The sequence below is a fragment of the Acomys russatus genome, chromosome 20 (genome assembly GCF_903995435.1).
Source record: "Acomys russatus chromosome 20, mAcoRus1.1, whole genome shotgun sequence".
NCBI lineage: Eukaryota > Metazoa > Chordata > Mammalia > Rodentia > Muridae > Acomys > Acomys russatus.
In genome coordinates, this window is record NC_067156.1 from 47,578,599 (window position 1) to 47,605,047 (window position 26,449).

Genomic DNA, 26,449 nt, shown 5'->3' on the forward strand with positions numbered 1-26,449 from the left:
AAACAAAACAAAACCCAAACAAGCAAGCTAGGACAGTCTCAGGCAAACCAAGTGAGTCAGCCATTCTAAGCCAAGCCTCCTCCATCCCAAACAGCCACGATTTCACGGGGGCCAAGGGGATTGTCCATTGGCACTCAACAGCTCCTCTTAAACTTTGGTCCTTGTGCCGGTACCCCAAAGTCCCTGTATCAACAGTTTTCCAGGTTCTTGCTAATGCTGATGTGGGGTAGCCAAATAGAGTGTGACCCTTGCACACAGCTAAGAATCTTCACTGTGAGAGCACACGGCAAGGCTCAGAAGAGCATGAGAGAGTACAAATACTGTCTCAGGTCCACGTTCATAGCCTCAGGCACCTGGGCTGTGCCGAGGAGCTGGAGAGTTCGCCTAGGCTGCAATTCAGATTCTCACCAGCAGGTGGCAGAACATGAGTGGGTTACAGGCGTGTGTCACAGCATAATCTGGGCAGGTCCAGTTGATTTCAAGAGGGTTTTTGAACTCGCTCAGTGTACCACCTCGGATTAGAACTGTGTTTGTTTGTTTTTGTTTTTATACCTCACACAAGTGTGCTATGCTATGGTTCACAGTGTGTTTTCACACCACTTGTCCTGGTTACAACAGTTTTGGGGACCAAGGAAAAGAGTGAGATCCAGAGAGCTGCTTTGGAACCTTGAGCCAAGACTGACCCAACCTTCCGACTTTTAGATCCTCTGGGGAGCCCCCCAACTCCTCTGTTCTGTGCTTTCCCAACTCTAGGTATCAGAAAATAGTGAGTGAGGGTCTTAGACACTCAGTACCTTTTGACTCTCGGTCCCTTTTCAGCTTCATCTTTATGGTTTACGCCCGTGGTTTCCACACACTTGGTTAGGTCCTAGGCTCCCACCATGCCCTCTGCCTACCCTCCTACCATGTGTTCCCCACAGGTAAGCAGGGCAGCAAGTCCCCATGCAGGATGCATGTGACAGGCATTGCCACTCTTGTATGTAGCCACCCCTGGTGAGCACACTGCTGGGATTATGGAGGCAAAGATATGTGAAGGAGTATTCCAACATGTAACAGCAATGGTCGTCACTTCCTGGGCACCGACATAGTCCATACATGTCCCATCTCCTTTGCTTGGTTGCTCTTAGTCCTCAGTACAGCCACACTTGAATTAGGAGACTTGTGGGTAAAGACTAAGGGAAGCCCCCCCCCCCTTTCTCCCCAGTGAGGCTGGGGCAGGGGAATATGAGTTGGAATCTGAGTCACAGCAAATGCTGACTTTTCTGGGCTGGGCTGGAGCCATGTTGGGGTGTCAAAAAGACTTGAATATGAGCTAGAACTATTTCCTGTCTTCTGGGACCCCCTGACACTATGTCAGACCATAAGAGACAGGTTGGATGGAGGTGGACCTGGAGCTGGAGGAAAGAGGAGGTGTGTGACTTTGGGGACTTGGGACACTGAGCGGGTGAGAGGAAAGTCTAGAAACAAGGCAAGGGTTGACAACCTAGAAGCATGTGTGTGTGGGAAGCGGGCTTAGGAGGAGGAGGGTGTGGGGACCAGAGGTATGAGAGGACTAAGGGAGCCTTGAACCTCCCACAATATGGATGTTCCATTCCAGCACATGGGTGGGTCCCCAGCAGTGGAAAGGGCCTCCCCGGGCCTGTGTGGTAAATCCTTCAGAAAATACCCGCTAATGGGTTCTGGGAGTGTTTACTCAGGAAGAGGTGAACAGGTACCAATCCCACGTGAATGGCCTCTCTCCTTGTCCTTCCTCTTCTCCCCCCACCTGGATAGCCAAAGTCCCAGAGGTCACTTCCCTCAGGGAAGTCTAGTCCAGATACCTCACTTGCCAGGCTCAGGTGGAGGGAACTAGAGAGGTGACTGTCCTATCACTAGGACAGAAGGGATAAAGACTATTGACCTGTCATAGTAAGGCCTCAGTGAGTCATAGCCCATCTCTATGCCTCAGTTTCCTCATTCTAAGAGTGACCTTGTCAGGAGGCAGAGACAAGCGGAACTCTGTGAGTTCGAGGCCAGCCTGGTCTACAAAGTGAGTCCAGGACCCAACCAGGGCCACACAGAGAAACCCAGTCTTGGAAGAATGACCTCGAACCTGCTCTAAAATGTGGGGCTGGGGGCTGGCTGCTACAGGTTCACTCACAGGATCCGCTAGATAGAAATGTGTACCCGGTTCTACTCTTGGGGAGTGAGATCTATTAGGCTGGGCAGGGGCCCAGGCAGCTATGGCTTTAAAGCACCTAGGTTAGGGGATCTGCATTGAGTTCCTTCCCAGTCTCCAAAGTTGGGCCCCAAGGCCCCGTTATAAGGAAGACCTACCTAAGGCTTCCCGCTTCATTCCCCTCCCCTCAGAAAAGGGATTTTGATGGTAGGGCTTTCCCTGACTCATGTTCCTGAGCCCCAAAGCTTTTTGGGGACCCTGACTGTAGTCAGCAGGATAAAGGTTAAGGCAAGGCTTGAGCTCAGATTTTTTGTTGTTGTTGTTTCGTTGTTGGGTTTTTTTTTGTTTTTGTTTTTGTTTTTTTTTTGAGAGAGGACCTCATGTAGCCCAGGCTAGCCTTGAACTTGTTTTGTACCCACTGACCCCAAACTTCTGATCTTCCTTCTCTAACTTCCTGGGTGCCAGATGACAGGTGTGCACCACAATTCCACCTCATCTTAGGTTGTGTCAAGGTTTGAACCCACAGCCTTATGCTCACTAGGCAAGCATTCTACCTACGGAACTACAGTCCACTCAAATGCTAGCTTGCCAGGGTTACTCTGCCCAGTTCACTGGGAAAACCACTGGGGCTCCTAATCGTTCAACCTGGCCTGGAGGCGGGATGCTGTTTCCTCCATGCCTGGAGAAGGAATTCCAGAGGTCTTTCCTGCCCAGGGCCACAGGGAGGGCATCCAGCAGAAAGCCTATGGGAATGGATGAGAGCAGCCAGCTTCCTTTAGTCAATCTCTCTCCCATCAGGCACCTTGGTGGAGAGTCCATGATTCCTAGCCAACTTACTTGATTTTCGGATGGGAACACTGAGGCCTGGCCTCTGAGGCGTGTTGTCACGGGGCTGGTAAGTCCTGGGCCTGACGTCAGCTTGTCTCAGGCTCCAGAATTGTGAGTCATTGACCTCCTCCTCCCTGGGCTAACTGGAGGTTGAAGCTGAGACTGTTTCTTGCCTGCATAATCTTACATGACAGGTCTCTACATATTCAGTTTTGTATTAGGCACTTTGATTATCCTTTTTTTTTTTTTAAATTTAAAAGTGTGGTCTAGGGGCCCAGCAATATCTCATCTAATCTCTTGAGGGAAAAAAAAAAAAAAAAAAAAAAAAAAGCAGCCAGGCATGGTGGTGCACGCTTTTAATCCCAGCACTCAGGAGGCAGAGGCAGGTGGATTGCTGTGAGTTCAAGGACAGCCTGGTCTACAGAGTGAGTTCCAGAACAGCTAAGGCTACACAGAAAAACTCTGTCTCAAAAAGCCAAAAACCAAAAGCCAAAACCAAACCAAAACAAAAGTAACTCTTCATTTTACATTGGAGGGGATTTAGGTTTGGAAACATGAAGTAGCAGATTCTCAGGGTTGTGGGGCCAGGATTTGGTTCTGACCATGTAGCTCTCTCAGCCTTGGCTCCTACTTAACCGCAATTCTCTGGGGGATGCAGGCCACAGATGCCGTGGCCATTAATGGGAAAACGTTTTTTCTTTCCACCCAACAAAAAAGAAGCCTGGATGAGGATGCTGGGAGGGGGGGATCCCTGTGGAGCAGGACAGAGGAGGCAAACTGCTGCCTGGTCCCTTGAAGAGAAGTCAGGCGGAGACAGAGCAAGAGGATGCAGGCCAAGGACATGCTGTGGGCAGACATCCCTGGACGCCTTTCCAGGGCAGGACCAGTGTCATTGAGATCTCAGGCTCCAGAAGCGAAAGAAGCCAAACTTTCCATGAGCCACCAGCAAAAAATGAATGTTGAGGATAGCATGCCACAATCCCAGAAAGCTGAACGACCCAGGAGCCCATGGTATTCCCAGGGGCATGCAGCTCTCTCAACTCTAGTCAGTTGTCCCCAGAGCCACCAGAGAACTGGGCTCAGTTTATCGCTTTGCTGTGCATAACAATGAAAGACCAGGGACGTCCAGGGTTGGCCATGGAGGACTAAGGCAGGGCTTTGCCCTCTGCTGGAACCTCACAGCACCCTCCCCCAAACCCCGCTGAGGTTGGTTACTGCTGAAGAATTGTGGTTAACCCATTACAGAGAAAGCCCGAAGCTTGGAGAGGCAGAGAGACTTCCTTTGGTCACATGGCTCCAGGCAGACAGAGCTGAGAACAGGCCAAGCCTGTGGCTAAGCAGCCAGAGCCTTCTGCACAGCGCCCTGCCACATCCTAAAGTGCTCTGAGGTCCAAGGCGTATAAGCCGAGAATCTTGATGGCACAGCAATAGAAAATGCTGCCTCAGAAGGACACGAGTGCCTTGGACATAAAGGCTTGGCTGTCTGGACTCAACAGATGTGTGCCTGAGTCACACTTAGGAGTCACATGTGGCTGGGAGTTGAAGAAAGCTCATGTATGGGTTGGCTAGGATTCTGAGATGGCGCAGGATCAGGGTAGAAGGCACGCTCTAAGCAGAGGATAGCCTGGGTCTGCGTGGGCGCAGGCAGAGATGAATTTGCTGGCCTGGTAGAGGGCAGAGGGAGTGGTCAGGGCTAATTGAGGACCCGCTAATGTAATCAATATGTATTCACTCCTCCTCTCTGCCAGTGTTGGGAATACGGCCATCTTTAACTGGACTGGGGAAGAGACTTTTGCCCCTCCCTGTCAAGGTTGCTACCCAGATAGCATAAAGTAGAAGTGACTGTAGAGAGTCAGGGGCTTCACCTCAGCCTCTCTCAGTTCCCAGGAGGTTACCTGCTCTAACAAATTTGGGGGCAGAAGTGCAGGCTCCTGGGGCATCTTTTCCCACCTCCCTGCCAGATAGACATGTTGCCTCTTTGTGCTCTGCACTAACTTCCCGTGCTCAGAGGTGCATGGGTGCAGAGACCAATTGAGGCTAGGAGCAGAGGATCCAGTGGGAATGAAAAGATGAGGCCTGGCCTTGCTCCAGTATGGTCACGAGAGACCTTGGCAAGTGCTGTCCTCTGAGTCTGCAGAGCCAACAACCTGCACCCCAAATCCATACTGCCAGCTACTCTTGAGAAACCAGCACATGCGGCAGCCAGGCTACCTTCTGAGACGCAGCATCACCACATGATCCACATGCCTCCTTTTCCACTCCCCACACCCCAGCCTCCCTCTAGTCCTGCCAACACCCACTAAAGATTGCTTGCTTATTACTCTCCTACCTCTACCAACTTTTTTTTTTTTTTTAAGACAGGGTTTCTCTGTGTGTAGCCTTGACTATCCTGGACTTGCTTTGTAGACCAGGCTGGCCTCGAACTCACAGAGATCCGTCTGCCTCTGCCTCCCAAGTGCTGGGGTTAAAGGCGTGCCCCGGCTTTTTTTTTTTTTTTTTTTTCCTACCAACTTTTATGTTCATCATTACCTCCCTAACCTCCCAACCAATACCTTCTAGATTCCAGGCTGGGGTCCTATTGTAGATAGGGCAGGTGTTCCTTTTGATTTATGGCCTGTGCCATCATGGCACCACCCTCCAGATGGGATCTCTGCCTTCTGGTTAGCTTCCCCACCTGGCTGGTGCCTACCTAAGTCTGTTGTGACTCAGAGAGATCTGAAGTCAGTAAAGTGCTTCCACTGGGCATTTGGGAGATGACACAAGCAGAGGGAAACTGTGGCCCAACAGGAAGGGCAGTCAGAGAGCGCGGAAATGAATAGAGGTAACACAAGACCTTGCAAGTCCAGGGCCTGGGCTGGACAGGAGGACTGGAAAGGTGGAGGAGTCAGGGGTGCAAGGGAAAGCTTAAGAGCTGGAACAGATGAGGTCTCAGCTCCAAGAGCCTCCAGGCTTATCGTTTGATCACCTACTGTAAACGCTGACTAGGTCGCAGGGGTTGGGGGGTTGAGGGGGTTGGGGGGGTTGGAGGTGAAGAAGCAGAATGTTTCGACTCTCCGTATGGGTGTGGCAAGAAGGCAGCAGGCGAGGGGCCCTGCCTGAAATGGGAGGCTGTGTTGGTGTGGAAAGGAGTCTGCTTGGGAAAAAGCCCCCCCTCCCCCGGCATCACCCTTTTCCCATCTGGAGTACCACCAACAAAGGGGTAGGCAGGCCTAGCCCTTTGTAAGGGGAAATGTATTAATACCCAATAGCAACCACCTGCCTTTCTTCCCCATCAAAGCCCAGCAGAACCTAGGCCTGCGTTAGAAAGGTTTGGGGCTCTTTCATGTGCTGAGGTCCTGCCGGAAGGGGGTGAGAACACCAGGAGAATCTGCTTAGAAAACCGGAACCATCAGCTCCAGCCTCCCTTGCAGGGGTACATTGGGGTGGTGGGGATGCTGTCACGAGCTGCTACCCACCCCACTTGGGGCAAGTCTCTCCCCTCTGGGGCTCTATTTGTCTTTATGTATAATGGGAGCTTGAGCATCTCTCCCAGACATTACAAATCAAGTGCCAGAAGGCAGGATTGCAAAAAGCACGTGGCCAGCCTTGGGCCCTTCCTCTGTCTAGTGGGAACTGGCAAGTGCTCTGTGCTGCCCACTGAGCCCTCCATAGCAAAGAGTCAGGTAAGGAGGATGACCTCATTTGGTATTTACTGACAACCAACTGGCGGAACACAAAAGGGCTGGGGAGATGCCAGGAGAGAGGTGGGTACAGAGGCCACCATGCTGCATGGAAGTGCCCTGCTCTGCTGGGGAATGCAATGTGCAGGACACCTGGTGGCCACACCTGAACACCATCTCTCAGGGACCCAGGGCAGAGGCTCCCGCCCTCTGTCCCTGCCGTCATGTCAGGTATCCTGCAACATCCGGAGATATGTCCTGTGCGAACCATCTCTGACTCTTGGTAGTCTTTGCCAATGGAACCCTGGGGGACAGAGAAGGGTCCTGACTACAGCCTTCATTCCTACCTCCAGGGTGGGTGCTCCTCAGGCCTCCTGCCAACCCAAGGCACAATGCCCACGAGGTGAAAGGTGGGCTCCCACCCTAGTGCCTAATGCCAGCCTCTCACCTGTACTCCACAAGCCTCCCACCTCTATAACTGTCCCTAATCCACCCTCAACAGACCTAAAGTGATATGCAGCGCCATGCAAGTCCCCTCCCCCCTGCCTTTCTGGCTTCCCCTCCCTGCTATTTCATCACTCCCTTTCGACTGGTGAGCATCACCATCTCCAGTCACTCTTGGTCTCTACTCTGGCAGGTTGGGCCTCCTCCTGGGTCACGGGCAGCTCTGGCCCATACAGAAACCCTCCCTCAGGCCCCTAGTTCCCACTTCTCCCGGGAAAATTGGTCTTTAACACAAGAACCCACAAAGCTTCTTCTGCCCAATTCATTTGCTGACTCTCTATATCCAGGGCCTTGGAACCCCTCCAGGCTTCTCAGTAGCCTGAACTCCAGGGTTAAAGTTGCCTTGTATGGAATGCGTCTGGTCAAAATGTCTGAACAAAGATAACAAATATAGTGCCTGTTGCCCCATGAGAAAGGGAGTTGCCTGGTTGGAAGCTTGGAAACACATCCTCCTGGGCATGTGACCTTGGGCCAGCTCTTTCCTCCCTGGCTTCAACACATACCCCTGCGAAGTGAGGCCTGAGCTGGGTCATTTCAGCCTTGAATGGACTATCTAGTGTGTTGTATGTCCATCTAGATAGAGGTTCCAGGAGATATAGAGGCCACAAAAGAAAGATTTATGCTGGAGACTGGCGTTGCTGTGGCAACCTCCCATTGCCAGAATTCCAGCAGGTATAGCTGTCCCCTGCAGGCCCTGGCCAGCCCTCCTGTTTGGTGGTCTCCAGTCTCACATCATGGATTCTTCCTCTTCCTCTGCGATCTCTCGGTCCACCTCAATGGCCGTGTTCTCGAAGCTGGTGATGCCTCCGTATTTGCGCATGTGTACCATTAGCGGCTTTGGTGACTGGCTCCCAGCCAGTGTGGCCACATACATGCCCGTCCGGTTCTCTTCCAGTGATGGGCCCCAGTCTATAGCAGGCCGACTGGCCTGCTGAAGTCTCTGTGGCAGAGCAATGACAATGGGGGGTTAGTGTTTTCCATGGCCAGGCACCCAGAGAAGACCTCTATGTCCTGTGAGAATCTGCTCTGCCACGTCAGTACTGGTGTTCCCAAGGATCTATCTGTAAACTCCACAATGGGGCATTGTAAAGAGGATATAACTAGTTAGTGCTAGGAATAATGTGGCTGCAAAGGCTGTGAGACAAGGTGTGCGCACACACACACATGCATGTGCAGACACACACACACACACACACACACACACACACACACACACACACACACACACACACACCCTGACAAACATTTAAAGGTAGACTCAGGAACCCACTGAAGCTTTCTTCTGCTCAAAGCAGAATCCAGACTTGCTGGGGGCTTTTCAGAAAGAACTGGCAGCCAGGACAGAGGCAGGTCTGAGGCGGCCTTCCTAGACACTTCTCAGAACCCACTGTCTAGGAAGGAGGGAGCTGACTCAGGGGCTGACTAAGCATACAATCCCAGAGACCATCCTTAGCCACATTCCCAGGGCCCTCTGCCCATCCTGCTGGAGGAAGAACCCTGTACGCTGAGAAAAAGAAGGCCACTGACAACTGATGAAGCCCACTGGGTAGAGGTTCCAAGGGCACACAGAATGTGACAGGCTCTTGGTCTAGCGCCAACAGCATTTTGGCACCCAGTGTGTGGTGGCATTTATTCAACTGTTGGAGCCAGCTCCTCACAAACTTGCCAATGGTTTCTCCTCTTCCTTGGAATGAAGTCTGAATGTTTGCCATGCTCTCTGTGACCTGCCCTGCCTACCTTCCTGTACTCACTGGTTTTCGTCAACTTGACACAAACCAAACAAACCCTTTCCTCCCCAACTTGATTTTGGTCAGTGTGTATGTGTGTGTGTGTGTGTGTGTGTGTGTGTGTGTGTGTGTGTGTGTGTGTTAGTTTATTTTTAATTTTAGGTACACTCAGGTGCATGTGTCTGTGTGTGACTATGTACACATCAGTGCAGGTGTCTGCAGAGACCAGAAGAAAGCGTCAGATCTCAGACCTGGAGCTACAGACAGTTGTGAGTTACCTGATTGTGGGAACTAGGGTCTTCTGCAAGGCCAAGCGAGTGCTCTTAACCACTGAGCCATCCCCAACCCTGGTTGTGGTATTTTAAACATGGCAATAGAAAGCACACTAAGACATTCCACAATCTTGGACCTGCCACTCCCCACGCCCCTACCCCAGGTCCACGGGCCTCTTTTCTCTCCTCAAACATGCCAGCCCTTCTTCCCTCATGGCTTTTATACTTATTGCTGGCTGCCAGGGATGCTGTCTTGGTCACCTTGTCCATCTTGACATCTCTCTCTGATGCCCACTGCCCTGGCCAAAATAGCGCCTTTCACCACTCTCCATCTGCGTTCTGCTCTCAGTTTGTGTGTTTGTTCTTTTGAGGTACAGAACTCAGACAGCACCCCTCAATCCATTATTGCCTAGCGCCCACAATGCAAGGTCTCCAACACCAAGGATCTAGATGTTTCTGTGTATACCTGAGCACCACTGGCCTTCTGGGAGGGACAAACTGTGGGGCTGTCCTGTACCTGGGAGGATGCTAACCATGATCCTGGCTTATAGTCATTTTAGTTACCCTCCACGACAATCAACTATGTCGCTGGATGGTGCTCAGAGGAAAAACAGCCTCTATGGGTACTCCTGGTCTGGAATTGAGCACATAGCATACCCCAGCTCTGTTTTAGGTAGGTGTTGGCCTTTTTAATCTTTGAAGTACCCTATAAAAGAGTTATTTATCCTCCATCCCCTTTTCTTTTACAGATATTATCTGAAGGTTAAAGCTCAGAGAGGTCGCTTAAGTTGGCCAAAGTCACACAGGTGGGAAATGGTGGCACTGGGATTTGAACCTAGATTGGCCACATCTCAAACTTTGTTAATGTTCTGTTTTTCTACCCCTTCATCTGACTGGCTCCTTTTCTCACAGCAACCTTAGAGGCAGGCATTCCTGGCTAGAGAGATAACTGCAGTAGGCTCATTAACGCTGTTGGGATGGAAGGAAGCTCTGATCGTGAGAGGCCGCGCCTGGGCCTTTCAAGTACTGACTTCCCTGGCTCTGGGCTATCCTGTTCTTCTGTCCTCTGCACGCACCTGGCTCTTGAGCAAGGGCACAACTGTCAGATCTTTGAGAAGCTAAAGAGAACTCTGAGATTCAGAGAAGGGAAGAGCTTAGCCCCAAGCCATACAGTGATTGGAAGCAGAGTAATGGCTTGACTCCAACCTGTCATTAGAGAGCAGAGAGCAGCAGGTGGGCAGAGAGAGAGAGAGAGAGAGAGAGAGGGAGGGAGGGAGGGAGGGAGAGAGAGAGAGAGAGAGAGAGAGAGAGAGAGAGAGAGAGAGAGAGAGAGAGAGAGAGAGAATAGCTGTGTTGGGCAGGCATTGTGGCAGCAGCATGTTGAGGCACAGGCCCTACAGAAGGGGCACAAGCCTGCTTTTACAACTCATTTCCGGCCATTTCTGGTTTCAGGCTAGAGCTGGTTTAACAATGGAATCACAGCATTCCTAAATTTCTCAACAGTCAGCTCTCATGAGGTGGGACTAGCTGGCTCTGGCACCTTCTGTTAAGTGTGTGTCATAGGGATAGGCCCAGGTCCTATCTGGCCACCATCAGGTTCATTTGAGCTCCATTGACTCATGATGATGGCCTCTGAGGAGGATTCCAGACTCACAGTGGCCAAAGTGAAGACTCTATGTACAAAGCTTTCCCTGGGCCCAGAGAGAGGCTAAGATCCCCTTATGGTCACACAGAATGTCTGCTGGCCCACAGATGGGGTGCTACTTGTCCACTTCAAGGCCTTCTGGCTCCTGTACCAATTGTTCTTTTATGTTTGTTTGCTTGTTTGTTTGTTTGAAGACAGCACTGGCTGTCCTGGAACTCCCTCTGTAGACCAGAGGGAGTTGTACTGGCCTTGATCACAAAGAGATCCACCTGCCTCTGCCTCCCGAGAGCTGGGAAAGGCAAGTGCCACCACACCTGGCTAACTGATTGCTCTCTTTCTCTCTCTCTCTCTCTCTCTCTCTCTGGTTTTTTGAGACAGGGTTTCTCTGTGTAACAGCTCCAGCTGTCCTGGAACTCGCTCTGTAGACCAGGCTGTCCTTGAACTCACAGAGATCCATCTGTCTCTGCCTCCCAACGCTGGGATTAAAGGTGTGCGCCACCACTGCTGCCCGGCTACTGATTACTGTTCTATACTAGTACCTGTGGACCCAGCAGGAATCCTAAACATAGGACAAGAGGGATAGCCTGCCTTCTGGGGTATCTCAATTTATCCACTGGCTCTGGATGCTGAGTTCAAGTTCCAACCCCTACACTATCGTCAGTGGTCTTTGGAGTAGTTCTTTGCAGTTCCAACACCGAGGCTGCGAAGTTCAGCGTGTGACCCTAGCCCCAAGTGACTCTAGACCACATGGGCCTCCTGCAGCCTACAAGGATCCTGCCAGGCTCTGGCTATGCAGGTACAGGTGCTGTTTGTTTTTTGTTTTTTGGGGGGAGGGGTTCTTCTTTACACTGAGAGGTGAGACCAGAGCTGGGCCACAGGCCTCGAAGGCTATAGGCAGGCAGGGAAGGCAAACTCACCTCCCAGAGTGAGCCTTCCTCTCGAAGCACAGCTACCAGCATGCCGGCTGGGATCATAAGGCAGGAGAGCAGGCCCATCAGGATGCCTAGCAGCTCGGCCCAGGCGGGGAAGCGATAGCTGCCGTACTCTGAGGGCTGGTACTTGACGATGCTGTACACTAGCAAGGCCTGCAGAGTAGAGATTCCAGCATCACTAGACCTTCAGTGGAACCCAGAGAATGGCATGGCCTGGGCCTGGACCACCTTAAGGCCTGAGAGGGGCCTAGCTGGGACGTGCTCATGCATGATCCTACCAGAACTGAAGATGGTCTGTCTCTGGGGCCTTTGCCAGACCTGGGCTATTGCCTAGCTCCAAGCTGACTCAATATGAAGGTATGTGACAGCCCAGCTCGGACATAGCATAAATCCTGAGACAGCCTCTCTCCCAGCTGCTCCCACCCTATGACAAGCAAAACACAGTCCTGAGGCCCTAAGAACTAGGAACGCCCCACTCATTTGCCGACCAAATATAAGACTAGGTCTAGCACAGCTCAGAAAACTGGGGTGTGAAGGGGCAAGTGTGAGCTAGGTCCTGATGCCTAGTCCACAGGCCTAGCAAAGGCTCACTCTGAGCCAGGACAACCCAGCTAGACTATCTGCACAGAGGGACCTGCACTTGGCCTTGGGGCCCCAGCCAGCGACCTTCCCTCCCACCCCCTGGTTACCAGGAGTGTGGCCGGGGACAGAAACAGCCAGCAGGCTCTGAAGTAGATGCCTGGCTTAAAGCCCAGCATCATGTGGATGTCTCGGCAGAACCTCTGGATGCCTGCACAGGGGAGGAGAAAGTGTCCCCATGAGAGGTCCCACCAGTGCCAGTGACCCCCTCCTCCATGGCTGACTGCTATAGGGTCCACACCCTGTTCTCTCACTCTGGGGAGTGTCAGCCTGCTTCCCCATCCCACCTACCTCCCCCCACCCTTCTCACCATATACCCGGGTGACAGCGAGGCACGTGGTAATCACCACCACCATGAGTCCGAAGCTGGCACTGTAGTCATCCAGAAGGACCAGCCAGTACATACCCCCCTGGAACACAGAGCATAGCATTGGGCCTCCAGCCTGAGCCTCTTTCTCTGGCAGGAGGTGAGTGGAAAGCAGCCAGGGCACTGCGAGGGTAAAAACCATGGAATAATCTGCCCCCTCAGCCCCATAGAGACAACGTCCCTTCCTGCCTCCCAACAGCCTGATCTCCTAACAGGACTGACCCATTTATGGATGAGGGGAAAAAAGGGGGGGGGGTCCAGAGAGAAGTCACTTGTCTGGAGTCACTCAGCAAGTGGAGGAGTGAGGCTTGAACCCAAGTCTTTCAAAATGACTCGAGAGCCAGAACTCAACCATAGACCAAGGTGCCTGCCACAGGAAACAGTCCCTGGTAGCACCAGAAGCAATTCAGTGACTGGTTAAAAATACTGCTGCAAGTGCCGCCCTGCCCAGCTCCCCCACCTTGGCACCCACTGCAGGTCACTCACATCTGTGGTAAGGATCAGCCCCATCAGGTACATGGCTACACAGATAAGGCCTGAGAACACCGCCTTCTTGGGTCGCAGGTAGTATGGGAACTCATCTGTCACTGCAGTCACTATGGTCTCTAGAAAGGCAAACTGTGGGAGATACTGAGGTCAGAGTGAGTTCTACATGCACACATAGCAGTGCCCACTCCCAAGGGCAAGGCTCACCTGGCTATCCAGGCCAAGAGTCAAAAGCATGAAGAAGAAGAGGAAGGACCAGAAAGGTGACAGGGGCAGCATAGTCATGGCCTGTGGGTAGACAACAAAAGCCAGGCCAGGGCCTGGGCCCAGGGCATGCAGGGTCAGCAGCCTGGGGTACATACTATGCCCCAAAATGCACTCACATATACAGAGTGGTTTGTGTCTGTGTGGAGGCTCGCTCAGACACTAACTGAACACACTGATCACTTTTTAGTGCCCAGGATTCAGGAAGGCACACGGCAGGTGCTCAGTACATAGGGCTATTGAATATAAATTAGCAGACACGGACAAGTACACACGGGAACCAAATGTAGCACGTAGTTAGACACAGGTCTGCACGCACTCCTTTGTACAAAGAACCCCCACCAATCCGCATACTTACACTCACCTACTGACACAAACACGCTGACTCACAGATCATTGGCACCCTAGCTTCCCTCTCACACATACATCTCAACTCAGGATGTGACTTGTTTGGACAAACAAGACCTGAAAGACAAGACAGCCTCATACAGAAACTCTTTGTCTCCAGAACAGATTGTAGTTCACACACTCATTTGCACACCCATGCATTTACACAAATGCCCCCCCACAAGTGTGTGTTGATATCCTGTGTGTGGCCCAGACACCTTTCACCCAACTAAACTTTTGCATGCTGCTCCCCCCCCCACTGTTGCAGAACATTTGATCACACTGTGAACCCCGAGACTGTGTTGTTTACTGGAAAAACCTGTTTCTGGTTGTGGTGTTGCTCAGCCCCAGCACACACCTTTAGTCCAAGAACTTTCTACTCTGAATACTATAAACAGGATTAAGTAAAATCAACCATAGGCCAAGAGACAGAGCAAGCAACCAGTTGACAGAGAGTGAACATAGGAAAAAAACCATAAAGACAGAGAGGAAGTCAGGGGGTTGGATAAAGAGACTCACAGGAAGTAGAAGGGAGGGACATTTAGTTTGAAGGTGTTTTGGGGATTTTTTTTTTTTTTTTTTTTTTTGAGATGCTGTGTGGGAAGGAACATGCCCCTTTTGGGACATTGGCTGAGGAGGAAGGTCAGCTGGGTACTTTCTCTGCCTCTCTGAGCTAGCAGGCTTTCACCCCAGCATCTGGCTCCCGTATCTTTATTGGTAAAAACCAAATGATTGAGATTTTGTTATAAGCAACACCGTACCTACCTGCTTTGGCCACTTGGTCCACAGGCACACCCAGCTCCTGAGACATGTAGCCCAGCACCGAGAAGATAGCGAAACCAGCCAGGATGCTGGTGATGGCGTTGCCCAGAGTGACAATGAAAGTGTCTCTGCCAGGAGAGTCCAAACCCAAGCCAGGGTGAGCTGACCACACCCTCACCCCAAGAGAGCCGCATCATTGGCAGCAGTCCTCCTGAGTTTGGCCCCCCGACACTGGGAAGCTCCAAGCACTGACCTGTAGATGTTCTGGTGGAACGTGTTGTAGGAGGCAAAGGTGAGAAGACCCCCAAACCCCACTCCCAGGGAGTAAAATATCTGTAGAGCAGCTTCAATCCATACCTGTGCCAAGGAAAGAGGGGCAGAGAAGACAGGGAGGGCCCAGGAGAGAAGGAGGAGGGGTGAGGGTGAGAGAGGGAGAGGTTCGGCAAGGAATGGGGAACAGGCAGGGTTACAAATGAGGGCCAGGGGTACGCCCAGCTCCAGCACTTACACTGCATGACACTGCATGACGTGGGCAAGTCCTTCCCCTTTCTGGGACTCAGTTTACCACCTGGGGTCTAGTAGATGGTCTCTAAGCCTGGTCCAGTCCTGAAGGAAGGTGTGGCTAATGCAGAGTTGCCAGCCGATTGGAGTTGAGCACAGGCCTATGTAACCGCTTTACTCCCTGCCTGGAGTCAGAGGGATCTGAACTGGTCCTCATCCTAAACAGGTCCTAACTACATCCTGGACGAGCCCTTGTCATCCCCTCTGCACTCCCATCTGCACAGATGAAGGACCTAGAATAGTTCCTACCTCATGGGGAGGCACAGTGAGGGGTAAATGGGTCCAGAGAGAAGTCACTTGTTTGGAGTTACTCAGCAAGTGGAGGAGTGAGGCTTGTACCTAGGTCTTTTAAAATGACTCCAGAGCCAGAACTCAACCATAGACCAAGGTGCCTGCCATAAACTACAATACTGGAAAAGTGTCGGGTATAGTCAGCGGTCAGTAGTGTCGCTGCCAGAGACATGTTGCGATCATCCCTGGTACCAATGTCGCCCTGGGCTTCGGAGCCATTCAGATCTGAAGGAAACCCCAGCCTGAGACCTTATGCTCATCACTAATTCTTGTGAGCCTTGTGTTTTTTCTTTTTTCTTTTGTCAGATGAACAAAATAATATATGCTTCATAGGATTTTAACGACTAAGCGAGGACACACAGGAAGGGCTGCCACAGTGCTGCAGCTGGAGGCTCAAGAGGCTCCCCACCCCTGCCCCCCTCTCCCGTAGACCCCTCCTTTCACACTACTCGCTCACCTTGGAAGATAGCAGGTGGTGGAACTGGGGAGTGAGATAGAACTGGATGCCCTTCCAGGCCCCGGGAAGGGTCACTCCTCGTACCAGCAGCATGAGCAAGATGAGGTAGGGAAAGGTGGCTGTGAAATACACCACCTGGAAGAGGGCAGGGTGAGTGCCAGAGGATTCTCCACACAGCTCTGCCTGCCCAAATCCTCATCCCGGGGACCCACCTTCTCAACTTTTGCTGGTCCTGAGGCAGGGAACAGCTACCGTTCTGGATGTCTCCTCTCCATCCCTCCTGGTCTCCCCATCACCAGCCAAGTGTTGCTACCCTGCTTCCCAAGACCACCCCAGCCCCATCTCTAATGGTACAGGCTTGCACCGCTGGTGGTGAGAATTCTGCCCCTGCATCTCTACAAGCTACCTGACATCCTCACCTTTCTGAGCATCCAGCCGGCCACTTTTCTCGCCATCTCACCAAGCGTCACCAACCTCTGCCTCACTGGTGACCATGGTGGTCCCTCCTCTCTAACACTTTCCACTCTATACTGCACAGTGATGTCCTCTGGCTTAGCAAAGATCACTTAAAATCTGGGTCATTTAATAATGATCTAATTTTCTAATACCTCTCCACCCATCACTTGCAGTGCACACTGGTCTCCTAGGATCTAGTTTGTCTTCACCCGGTAACAGTAATCCAACTTTCCCTACATGGGGTTCACTGCATGTCCAGCTGCAGGGATGGGCTCAGGAGCAGGCCCAGCCAAACAGATAATCCCTTCTTGCCACGGAGACTGGGTATGGGATGGATACGAAGCCCACCTAATTCAATAAGGTAAGTTCTATGATAATCCACAGACTGAGGAAGCAAGCGGAGGGAAGCCAGTGTGGAGGAAGGCTTCACTGAAATGTCGAGGGGCACCTAGACCCAGCCATGCCATTGTGCACCCCCAGGGCCTATGCTCATGTTCCAGCTCATGACACATCTGGGTATGGGTCACCTGCATCTCCAAGAGGTCTGATCTAGAAATCCATCCCATAAGCATTCCATAAATCCTCACTGAGTCAATGCAAAACATCAATTTCTGGATAAGAGTGCCAACTTGAATAACCAATGGATATTTCCTAAAGCAGGCACCTAGCCCAGTGTCCCTCCTACTGACCTCCTCCCCCACTTCAGGCACAGCCATCCCTAGGTCCTCTCTTCCCCTCACCAGGTGAATTCTGTCATCTTCCCATCCTTGACCAGCACCCACTTCCTCCCCAGCCACTGAGTCTTGGCACCCAGCCTTTCAAGCCTCACCTTGCCCGAGGACTTCACACCCTTGAGGATACAGAGAAACACGATAACCCAGGCCAGCAGCAGGCAGAGGCAGAGGTTCCAGCGAATCTCCCCGGGTTGGCCGATGCCCTGGCTTCCCTGAATGTGCAGGACATAGCGGCTGTGGGAGACAGTGATCGGAGCATCCTCTGGTCAGCCTGTGCTTGGGGGGAGCCATGTCCAGCCTTCCAAGACAGGTAGCTCTTTTCCCCATGTGATACTTTCCAACCCCTTTCCATTTATCTTGGATTGTCTGAGTCCAATTTGCCTCTACCTCTTCCCCCCAACTCCTTTGGGGAGCAAACAACAAGTATAGGCTTGATGGATCTTGTATTTTCATACATATATATGTGTGTGTGTACACTTACCTACACACATGCAGTCCATTCAGGAGCCTAGCAATGACTATGCCCCCCTGAGTCATGGTTCATATTGGAAGGTCCCATTTCCAAATGTTCAAGGCCCACAATCCCTCTCTTTGCCCCCTTGGTTCTGCATGGTAGCAGTTCTCTCTCTCTCTCTCTCTCTCTCTCTCTCTCTCTCTCTCTCTCTCTCTCTCTCTCTCTCTCTCTCGAATCCCTGATCCTCTACAAAGCCTCTTCATTAAACTCCCTCCAATTAGCCCTCTTGGCAGTGCCATCTGCCCTGTCTATACCTCACCCAATGTGATCAGCCTTAGTATTGCCACAGAGACCCTTGGCAGTCACAGCAACCATGTCAAGTCCTTGAGTTTTGCATGGCATACTCAAACTATTAGGTCATACTTTAGCAGGCACAGGCCCTCTGGCTGGCCTGGAAATGAACAGAGGAGTGGACTGTACAGGCCATGCAAGCTGGGAGAGGGACCATTTCAAGACACAACCTATTGGGGGACCTCTTGCGAGCAATCCTTTGCAGGGGAAGGAAGGGGCTACCCATCCAGGGTCTGGGCTACTAGAGTATCCTGGAACAGAATGGAATCAGGAATCCTTAGTGTCTTCCTGGCTGCTACTAAACAAGCCTCAGGCCTTTATTTTCTCAGCTAGTGAGCCACCATGTCTTTCTGACAACCACCGTTCCAGCTAGCACTGCAACGATGATTTTATCCACGTTGCCTTGTTCAATCCTCACAGGCGCCCTTCATCTTACCTCTGCTCTCTCACTAATCTGATCTGGTTCTAACTCTGTAAGGCCCTGGATCTATGCTAAGTGCTTTACCAACTGACGTAGCAGCTCAATAAATGCTTATTCAGAGAGTGAACATTTGAGAAAATGACTAAACAGATAGTGCCCTATGAAGTAGGTAGGCGGCTATTACCCACACTGTGACAGTGGGAGACTCTCAAATGTCACTCTTGCTAATAAACATCACTCTTGTTAGTAAATGGACTGCGGTTTCCATGCACCCTGTCCTCTAATCTGCACAGCTGTCTTCTGAATTAGTTAGTCTGATCCTTTTGTTCTAAAAGTAGCTGGCTAGAAAGGAGCCAGGATCCCCGCCCCTGCCAGAGCCCAGGCTAGACCAGCACAGCACCCCCCCCTCCTGACCTCCCTCCCCCAGTGGCTACCCCAGTCAAACTGACCTCCAGTACTCCTCACTGGGGCTGACAGTGCTGCTGAGATTTAGGGGCAGCACCCCGTTGCCATCCTTGGGGCCTCTGTGCTCTAGGCAGCGCTCCGTGTTCCACCAGTTGCCACAGTGCTCCCAGGGCAGGTTGCTGGTGAGGGAGGCAAAGAGGTAGAAGAGGACATAGGCGATGATCATGTTGTAGTAGATGGCCACCAGGCCTACGATGAGCAACATGGCCGCACCTGCACCTGTCGTAGGGGAGAGACGGCATCACCTCCTGGCTGGAGCCTGGCAGCAGGGCAACTCCCGCTGGCTCAACACAGCCAGACATCACTGAAGAGAGCTTACCTTTGAAGAGGGGGCTGATCTTCCAGACAGCCAGGGGTCCCAGGCTGGAGAACTGACCCAGGGAGAGCTCAAGGAAGAAGAGGGGGATGCCACAGATGGCCAGCATGAGGAAGTAGGGCACAAGAAAGGCTCCTGCAATGGAGGTAGCAGATGAGGGTGGAGTGGGATTCAGGTGGACCAGCCCTTCCCAGGTTCCGTGCTGGCAGGCCCACTGCTGTGCCTTGACAGCAGTCACCTACCATCCACCTGTGGTGGATGGATGGAACACTTCTCCTGGGGGTCACTGAGGCTGGGGAGCTGATGGGGATTTACTCACTTCTGTAGCTAGAGAGCCCAGAACATGGCTGGGCACAGAGCAGACATTCCAGAAACACCTGCTGCATGGGTGAGTGAAGACATGAAGAGTGGATGAATGCGTTATCTTCCCAAGAGTACCAGCTCTACGCCTCCAGAATCTGGCTTCAATGGTCCCTTCCTCATGAATGCTGCCTCGGATGCTCTGGCTGGCACCTGAGATTTCATGGGCCCTGAAGTTTCCTGGGCCTGGCACCCCTCCCCTTCTCTTCGCACATAGACAGCCACCTCCTTCAGGCAGCTGCCTACCTCCAGATGGCTCCGGCAGGGCTGTAGGCACACAGCTAGCCCTCTGCCCACCCTCCTGAAGCTCCATGGGTAAATATCCCACGTCAGGCTGATCCCTTTCCTTGCAATCGGTATCGATTCATCCTCTAAGAGGATCTAGGTGACTAAACCCTCCAGAACAGTCACTCCAGAAGTGTCTATGTCTGGGCTCTCCACCCCGACTTCATAGAGGAGGGCTTCCTGTCTGAGGAAGAAGCAAAGTCAACACACAGAAAAAGACAGGGAGTAGGAAAGGGGACAGCCTTGGAAGCTGGCAGTGGGCACACAATTTTGCTTGGTGGTTTAGTATTGTCTGGTTTCCTCTTTGCCAACACACACCTCTTTAACAAATTTGGGAGAGGGAGCTGGAGATACATAAGAACACGGAGCCCTGGAGGAGACAGTCAGAAGGTTGAATCTGCACCATGTGACATTAGACAGGGTCCTTGGCCTCTCCAGACCCTAGCTACTTCCGCATTTCCAAGGGGCCTACTCAGAAGGGTTGCTATCAGGACCTGGCCAGTGGTGTATGTACTTCATCCTAGCCATTGTTAACGAGGTTTAGCATGGTAACTTGATGGAGAATCAAGGACAGTGGGGGTTGCTTGTAATAGAGCATAGATCTTGTGTTTGCATTCTGAATGGAAAGAACCAGGAGGCGGGGTGTGGGGGCGGGGTGTGGGGGGGGGGGGGGAACATTGAAGAGTCTAGAGAGGGAATGGTGAATGGAGCAGGAGGCGTGAGAAGGGACAGCACAAGGACAGAACTGCAAAGCATGTGAATAGTGACAGGGGGTACCTCTCTTTACGTCCACCATGGCCAGGTAGACAGTTCTTCCTGCCAACCAGAGGGTCTGGGAAAGCATGAGACCCCATGGAGGAAACCTGGGTAGCAGGATGGCAAGGCAGGAGGAGGAGGGGCTTGGGAGATAAAAAGGGCCAGTCAGAGTAAGCCTCCTCCATCTAACCTAAGATCACTTCAAAGGTCATCCTATAGGCCCCAAGCCTTGGTCTGTCATCCCTGTTACCCCCAAGAGGTTCCTGGGCCCTTACCGCCTCCATTGGTGTAGGCTCGATAGGGAAACCGCCAGACATTTCCCAAGCCCACACAGTAGCCAATGCAGGATAGCAAGAAGTCCAGCTTGCCCGTCCAGTTGCCCCTGTCTGCTGCAAAGTCTATGTCCAGGTCTACATCGCCCTGGTCACTGGGAGTCATCAGCAGGTCTGGGGTGACAGGCTGCCAGTAAGAGAGAACAAAGCAGAGAGGGAGGAGAGTGAGGTCAGGATGGAGCTGGAACCCAAGCCACGACTGTGGAACTGGGCAAGGCTGAGTGGAAAACGCTCCATTGGTTCAGATAATCAAGGGGTTTCACCTGGACTCAAGAGGCCCTCGCTGGGAGATCCTCGGGGACCAGCAAATGGCTCAGGCCTTAGGAAGCTGCCCAGATTCATCTTGACTAGCAGAAATAGGCCAAGGATGAGCCAATTTTAATATCACTGCCAATGATGATCTTTGTGACAGTCACTGGGTGTTAGTGATCACAGCACTCCACATTCTGCCCACAGCGCCTGAGCCAACTGCTCATCCGCACACCATTCCAAGCACGAGGAAAGCTAGGGCTCAGGGGTGGGGGGGGGGCGGTCATGACCTACCTGAGGCCTTTGCCTGCTTTGTCCTTAGGAGAATCGTGCCTGGCACCCAGAACTCACGCTGCTTAATGGCCAGGTCTTCACCCACTTGGAGGTTATCTCCACTGGGGTTCTAGGACAGTATGGGGCACACCCAAGAGCAGGTGGCCAGACTGGAAGGTGTTCAGGAAAAGAGGCTCCAGGGGGCTAGGGTACCCTTGGCACAGGAAGCAGAGGACCTGACAGAATGTGGGCTCCCTGAGGAAGGGATCAGAATTCTCTCTTGTGGCTGAGAGGACCTAGTGGGGGTTGTGGGCTTTGCCTAGCACGCAGGAAGAGGCCTCTTATGCTGTCTCAGAAAGTCCTCCATCAACTATCATTAATGGGGAGGAAAGTGTCAAAAAGAACAAGGCCAATTGGCTGGCTATCTCCTTCCATGATTCACTGTGGTCAGGAAGGTCCACTGGGTACTCTCTCTGCGGTTAGAGCTGAGAAGCGGAGATCAGCTCCAGGCCCTTGAGATCTTGACTCCAAAGAATATACAAATTGGTATATTCATGAGTTGCTCTGGTTTACTGCCTGAAGTACCTGTGGTACCGGAAGAGCTACCTAAAATTCAAAGAGCAGCTCCCAGCATGGAACATGGTTGTGGGTCAGAAGGTGGAAGCCCACCTTGCTTGCTTGCTTGCCTCTGAAATCCCCTAGCGCCCAGGAGAATGGAACACAAAGTGGGCCAATCAGAAAATATCCAGCCATGGTGTGTGCCACAGGAGAAAAGCCCCTGCCTCAGTTTTCTGTCCAGGTATGCTTGTAGGAATTCCTGGGAGCCAAGGGCCTGATTCTGACCTGCGGTCCACGCTAATCTACAGTGTGACCACAGTCCTCTGAGTCTCTGCTGCCCCATCTAGACAGTGCGGAGATTGGCTAGAACAGTGTTTCCAGAGACTTAGTCTTTGAGATGCTCGTAGGCATTCTGTGGAAGAATTCTCCAATCAAAAGCTGGGCAAATACAATCTAAAACAAACGGCTTTGCTAGCAGGACCCGGTCAGCTCATTCAATGGGCCAGGACATTCCAAATAGGGACCAGAATGCAGTGTTCCTAATTTCTGTTTACAAAAAAGAGTCTCGAGGAGCCAGCATCGTGGTCCCATCAGAGGTGTGAGTCTGGACAGCATCAGGGAGCCCTCTGCTAGAGGCTCACAGTGACTGAGGACCAGCTAAGAGCCTCTCCAGGCACTCAGAACCAAGCCACTGACTAGGTGAGTTTCCGTCTCAAAGACTTTCGACCCAAAAAAGGTAGTGACAGAGGAGGCTTCGCAGGGTACTGGCCACACAAGCCACTGGGATCAAGATGATGAAAGGAGGGGCTGGGGTGTGGCCCAGTGGTAGAGCATCTGTCCTCATGCACCAGGCCTGGCTTCCATCCCAGGCAGGAGAGTAGAGGTGCAAAGGATCACACAGCTGGAGATGTCTGTGGTAGTGTCAGGCTGGGCAGTGGATCCTGCAGCTGCACTGAAATTACAGTGTTGGGCTGACTTGGTGACAGTAGTGTGACCATGATAGCCATCTTGTCTGTGGTTGGGCACTGGCGACAGGGACAGCCTGGCATGGTTGTGGGTGATAGTGACAGACAAAATGAAAAAGGTGCTTTAAAACTGAGGTAAATAAATGATAGAGTGGTGGTTTTTCTGCCGTAGCCTAGGACATTATGAGGTGAGGGTAACAGCAACTCCCAGGCTTAGCAGAGCTCTTCCCTTTCCCTCCCCTGCCCTCCCCTCCCCTCCCCTCCCCTCCCCTTCCTACTCTTTACTCCCCTCTCCTAAGGCTGCCTCTCTAGTTATGAGAACCATCCTTTGGGGGACCCCCCCAGGACTCAACAGGAGCTCTAAGGGGGAGTTGGTGACAGCCAGCTGACTTGACCCCCATCACTAGGTTGCAAGGTAGGCCTGTGACTCTGAGACCCTCTGCTCCCTTCAGGCCAGCTGCCAGGAGGTCCCAGTAATGAGGCTCCTCTGATCCCCTCAGAGATACTGCCCTTTCCAACACTCGCAGAGCAGTCCGATCTGTTTCCATGGCGACAAGAGTTCTAAGAGCAGGAGGCTGCCAACTGGTCCCCCACCTCCCCCAATCAGAAGGAAGCTTGCGCTCCTGTTCCAGGACCAGAGAATGGGGTGCCCCCCAAAGATGAGCCAATCAGGAACCTACATGGAGACCTAGCCCCACCATCAGGTGAATCCCAGGAGCCTGGCACTGTGAGGATAGGGCTGGTCCAGAAGCAGCGGGCAACCACAAAAAAAAAAAAAAAAAAAAAAAAAAAAAAAAAAATGGGGCAGGGCCAGAACCTACCTGGCTTGCTTTCCATTTCCACCTGGCTGGGAGCTCCAGCTCCCCATTCTGGCTCACGTAGGAACACACTTCTGAGCATGCACCTGCACCTTCTCTTTTTGGGACCTACTGATATAGGTCCCCACCCTCAGACACCAGGAGAGGGGGGAGAGGAGGGAGGGGGGAGTAGGAGGGGGAGTGCAGCCAAACCTACACTGTCTACCTACTGGGAAAGACAAAAGGCATCCGGGATTCCCACTTCACTGCAGGAAACAGAGCTCCAGGGAGCTAAGGGAGGGGCCCCAAGGTCAAATGGCAAGCCAAGGTCAGAGCAGGACTAAGAGTCCTCCCACACACACACAAGTCCCCGACACATGCCGCTTCTGCCGACCCTCGGCCTTGCTCACAGGGGCTTCCTTCTCTCTGAGACATAGGGCGTGGGGTGGGGTGTCAGCACTGCACTGCTTGTTCTAGGAAGCTTCTACTTCCAGGTAAGGCATGAAGCCTTCTGTGCCTCAGTTGCCCTGTCTACAAAATAGGGCTAGTGGGGTCTAGTGGATGGCTGAAGCAACCGAGGCGGCAGGGAAGCGCCCATGGGGTACACTCAGCAAGAGCTTCCTAACCACATGGCTGTTACTATCATGTGTTGCTGTGACAGAGGCCGGGGGTGCTTGTGGGAAGGGGGGGAGAGAGAGAGAGAGAGAGAGAGAGAGAGAGAGAGAGAGAGAGAGAGAGAGAGAGAGAGAGAGAGAGAGAGAGAGAGAGAGAGAGAGAGAGAGAGAGAGAGAGAGAGAGAGAGAGAGAGAGAGAGAACACCTTGGGGAAAACGGGAACAAGACCCAATAGAATCCAAGAGACCACAAACAGCATCAAGAAGTGCCTCATGCCAGGTCAGTGTTTACAGACCTGGAAGCAGAAGATCAGAAAGCTTGAATGAAGGGGCGCGCGCGCGCGCGCGCGCGTGTGTTTGTGTTTGTGTGTGTGTGTGTGTGTGTGTGTGTGTGTGTGTGTGTGTGTGTGTGATGTGGTGAGTGATGACAGCAGCCAGCCCTTGTGTAGTCTTCTCACGTGTACCTGTCCCTTCCAGTTCATAGCCATCTCCATATCTCATACAGCCCAGTGGGGGAGGGGTTCTTATCTTCATACCGGAGACTGCCTGATGGCTGGAGAATGGACTTGACAGGTCACCTCCAAGTGGCAGCTTCAGAAACAGTACTCAGGAGTTCTCTTTCCTTGTATAGAGCTGGTACTTAAAAGCTTGTCGCCAGGAAACTCACCTCAGTACTCCCCCACCCCCACAAACAACTGGGAGGTCCAGCATGGCAAGGTGCTCGGGAGATCGAGGTCTGCTGGACTTCTGTATTGCTACCCCACCTCCCATTCTTAGGTTCCCCGGCACCCCCTCCCGCCCCCACCCCACCCCTGTCCTTGCCTCTCTTCAACCCTGACTAGGGACTGTCTGGGGTCTCCCGGGGTTGGGGGGAGGGGGCGTCTCAGCAGGAAAGGGAATACTGCGGGGCGAAAAGGTACAAGGGAAGTATTAGAGGGGCTGCAGCTCGCAGGGCCTGAGTTCTCCTCAGGACTGAAGTGGAGATCCGCTGGAGGCTGGCAAAGGCCCCTCGGTTTAGAGTACCCAGGTAAAGCAAGGGCGAGATCCCAGCCTCAGCAGAGCCCAGGCCAGTGTTGACATTCCGCTTCCAACGCCCCCACCCTAAGTTAAGCCCTGGTATAACAAATGGAGTACTAGGAGAGGGGTATCTGACCCCAGCCACCCATCAGCACCTCCTGGGGCTGCGGACACCTGTTTGCAGGCCGAGGCCCAGTGAACCTGGATCCTAGCACTAAACCCCGACCCACCAGGGGAGATGGTGACCCCGCCCTTCCCCGTAATCCAGTTTAGAAGGAGGTTCCTTAGTACTGAGCGTTGAGGGCATCCCTTTGGCCTGTCGATCCTCCCAGCCTCCTCCAGGTGCGCTCCGCCCTCCTGCCCTACCTTGCGGAGGTGAGCTTCCTGGAGCTTCTTCATCTTGGAGAGCTGGCGTTGTCGCTGGCTGGAGCGCAGCCAGGCGGGCACCGAGCGATGGTCCTACCTCTGCGCCTTTGCCCCGGCGGCTCCCGCGCACGGGCTGGGGAGGGCGCAGGCGCTGCCGTGAGGCCGCTGCGGGGCGTGGGGCGCTCCGAACGCCCTGCCTCTCCCCCGCGCAGCGCCCTAGGCTGGGGAGACACCCAGACAGATCCTATGACGGACAGACGGCGGCAGGGGGATGCGCGCGCCCCCGCACGCAGAGCTGCGGATTGGAGCTGCCCGAGCGGGTGGGGAGGGGGGTGCGTGACAGAATCCATCGGCCGCAGCTACGGTCTCCTGGGTGACCTTGGGCAAGTGACTACCTTCTCTGGGCCTCCTTTTCGTTCCTTGGGTGAGGAGAGAGGCAGGCAGAGGGCTCTTGCACACTAATATTCCTGTGTGGTGCTCCAGCACCGGGCATTTTCTTTGCTGATGACCTCAACTTAAGTTTTCTATAGGGCAACGTCTTTACCTTATGTCACTTTACTGGGGTGTAAGGAATTCAGAGAGGCCCAACATAGAAAACAACCAGCATGGAGCTGCCACACAGTAGGCACTCAGCTAATTGCTTAGCTTGCTCCCTCAGCCATCAGTCTATGAGTAAGACATTTATCCTGATTCTTAAAATGGTCCTGGGCCACATCTGTTTTCTCAACCGGTGTTAGTCCTT

General features: G+C 52.7%; 1 protein-coding gene across 1 annotated transcript; it reads right to left on the reverse strand.

The window, feature by feature from the left end:
- Window positions 1–7,711: 7,711 nt before the first annotated feature.
- Slc6a7 (solute carrier family 6 member 7) lies at window positions 7,712–25,893 on the reverse strand. Its single transcript, XM_051163549.1, has 14 exons — window positions 25,708–25,893; window positions 20,813–20,996; window positions 19,140–19,271; window positions 18,805–19,039; window positions 17,225–17,363; window positions 15,940–16,074; window positions 14,884–14,987; window positions 14,634–14,758; window positions 13,425–13,537; window positions 13,218–13,349; window positions 12,675–12,774; window positions 12,415–12,515; window positions 11,711–11,878; window positions 7,712–8,089 (listed from the first exon to the last, which is right to left on the reverse strand). The coding sequence occupies exons 1-14, from the start codon at window positions 25,738–25,740 to the stop codon at window positions 7,877–7,879; spliced, it is 1,914 nt and encodes a 637-aa protein (XP_051019506.1). The 5' UTR covers window positions 25,741–25,893; the 3' UTR covers window positions 7,712–7,876.
- Window positions 25,894–26,449: the final 556 nt, after the last annotated feature.

What these genes read in the sequence shown, in the direction of transcription:
- Slc6a7 (XM_051163549.1), bottom strand. Translation starts at nt 25,740, where the DNA reads ATGAAGAAGCTCCAGGAAGCTCACCTCCGCAAG. An exon ending in CCCAGTGAGGAGTACTGGAG is followed by an intron (nt 17,364 to 18,804) that starts GTCAGTTTGACT and finishes TGTCTCCCACAG; the next exon opens with CCGCTATGTCCTGCACATTC. An exon ending in TTCCACCAGAACATCTACAG is followed by an intron (nt 14,759 to 14,883) that starts GTCAGTGCTTGG and finishes CTCTCCTGGCAG; the next exon opens with AGACACTTTCATTGTCACTC.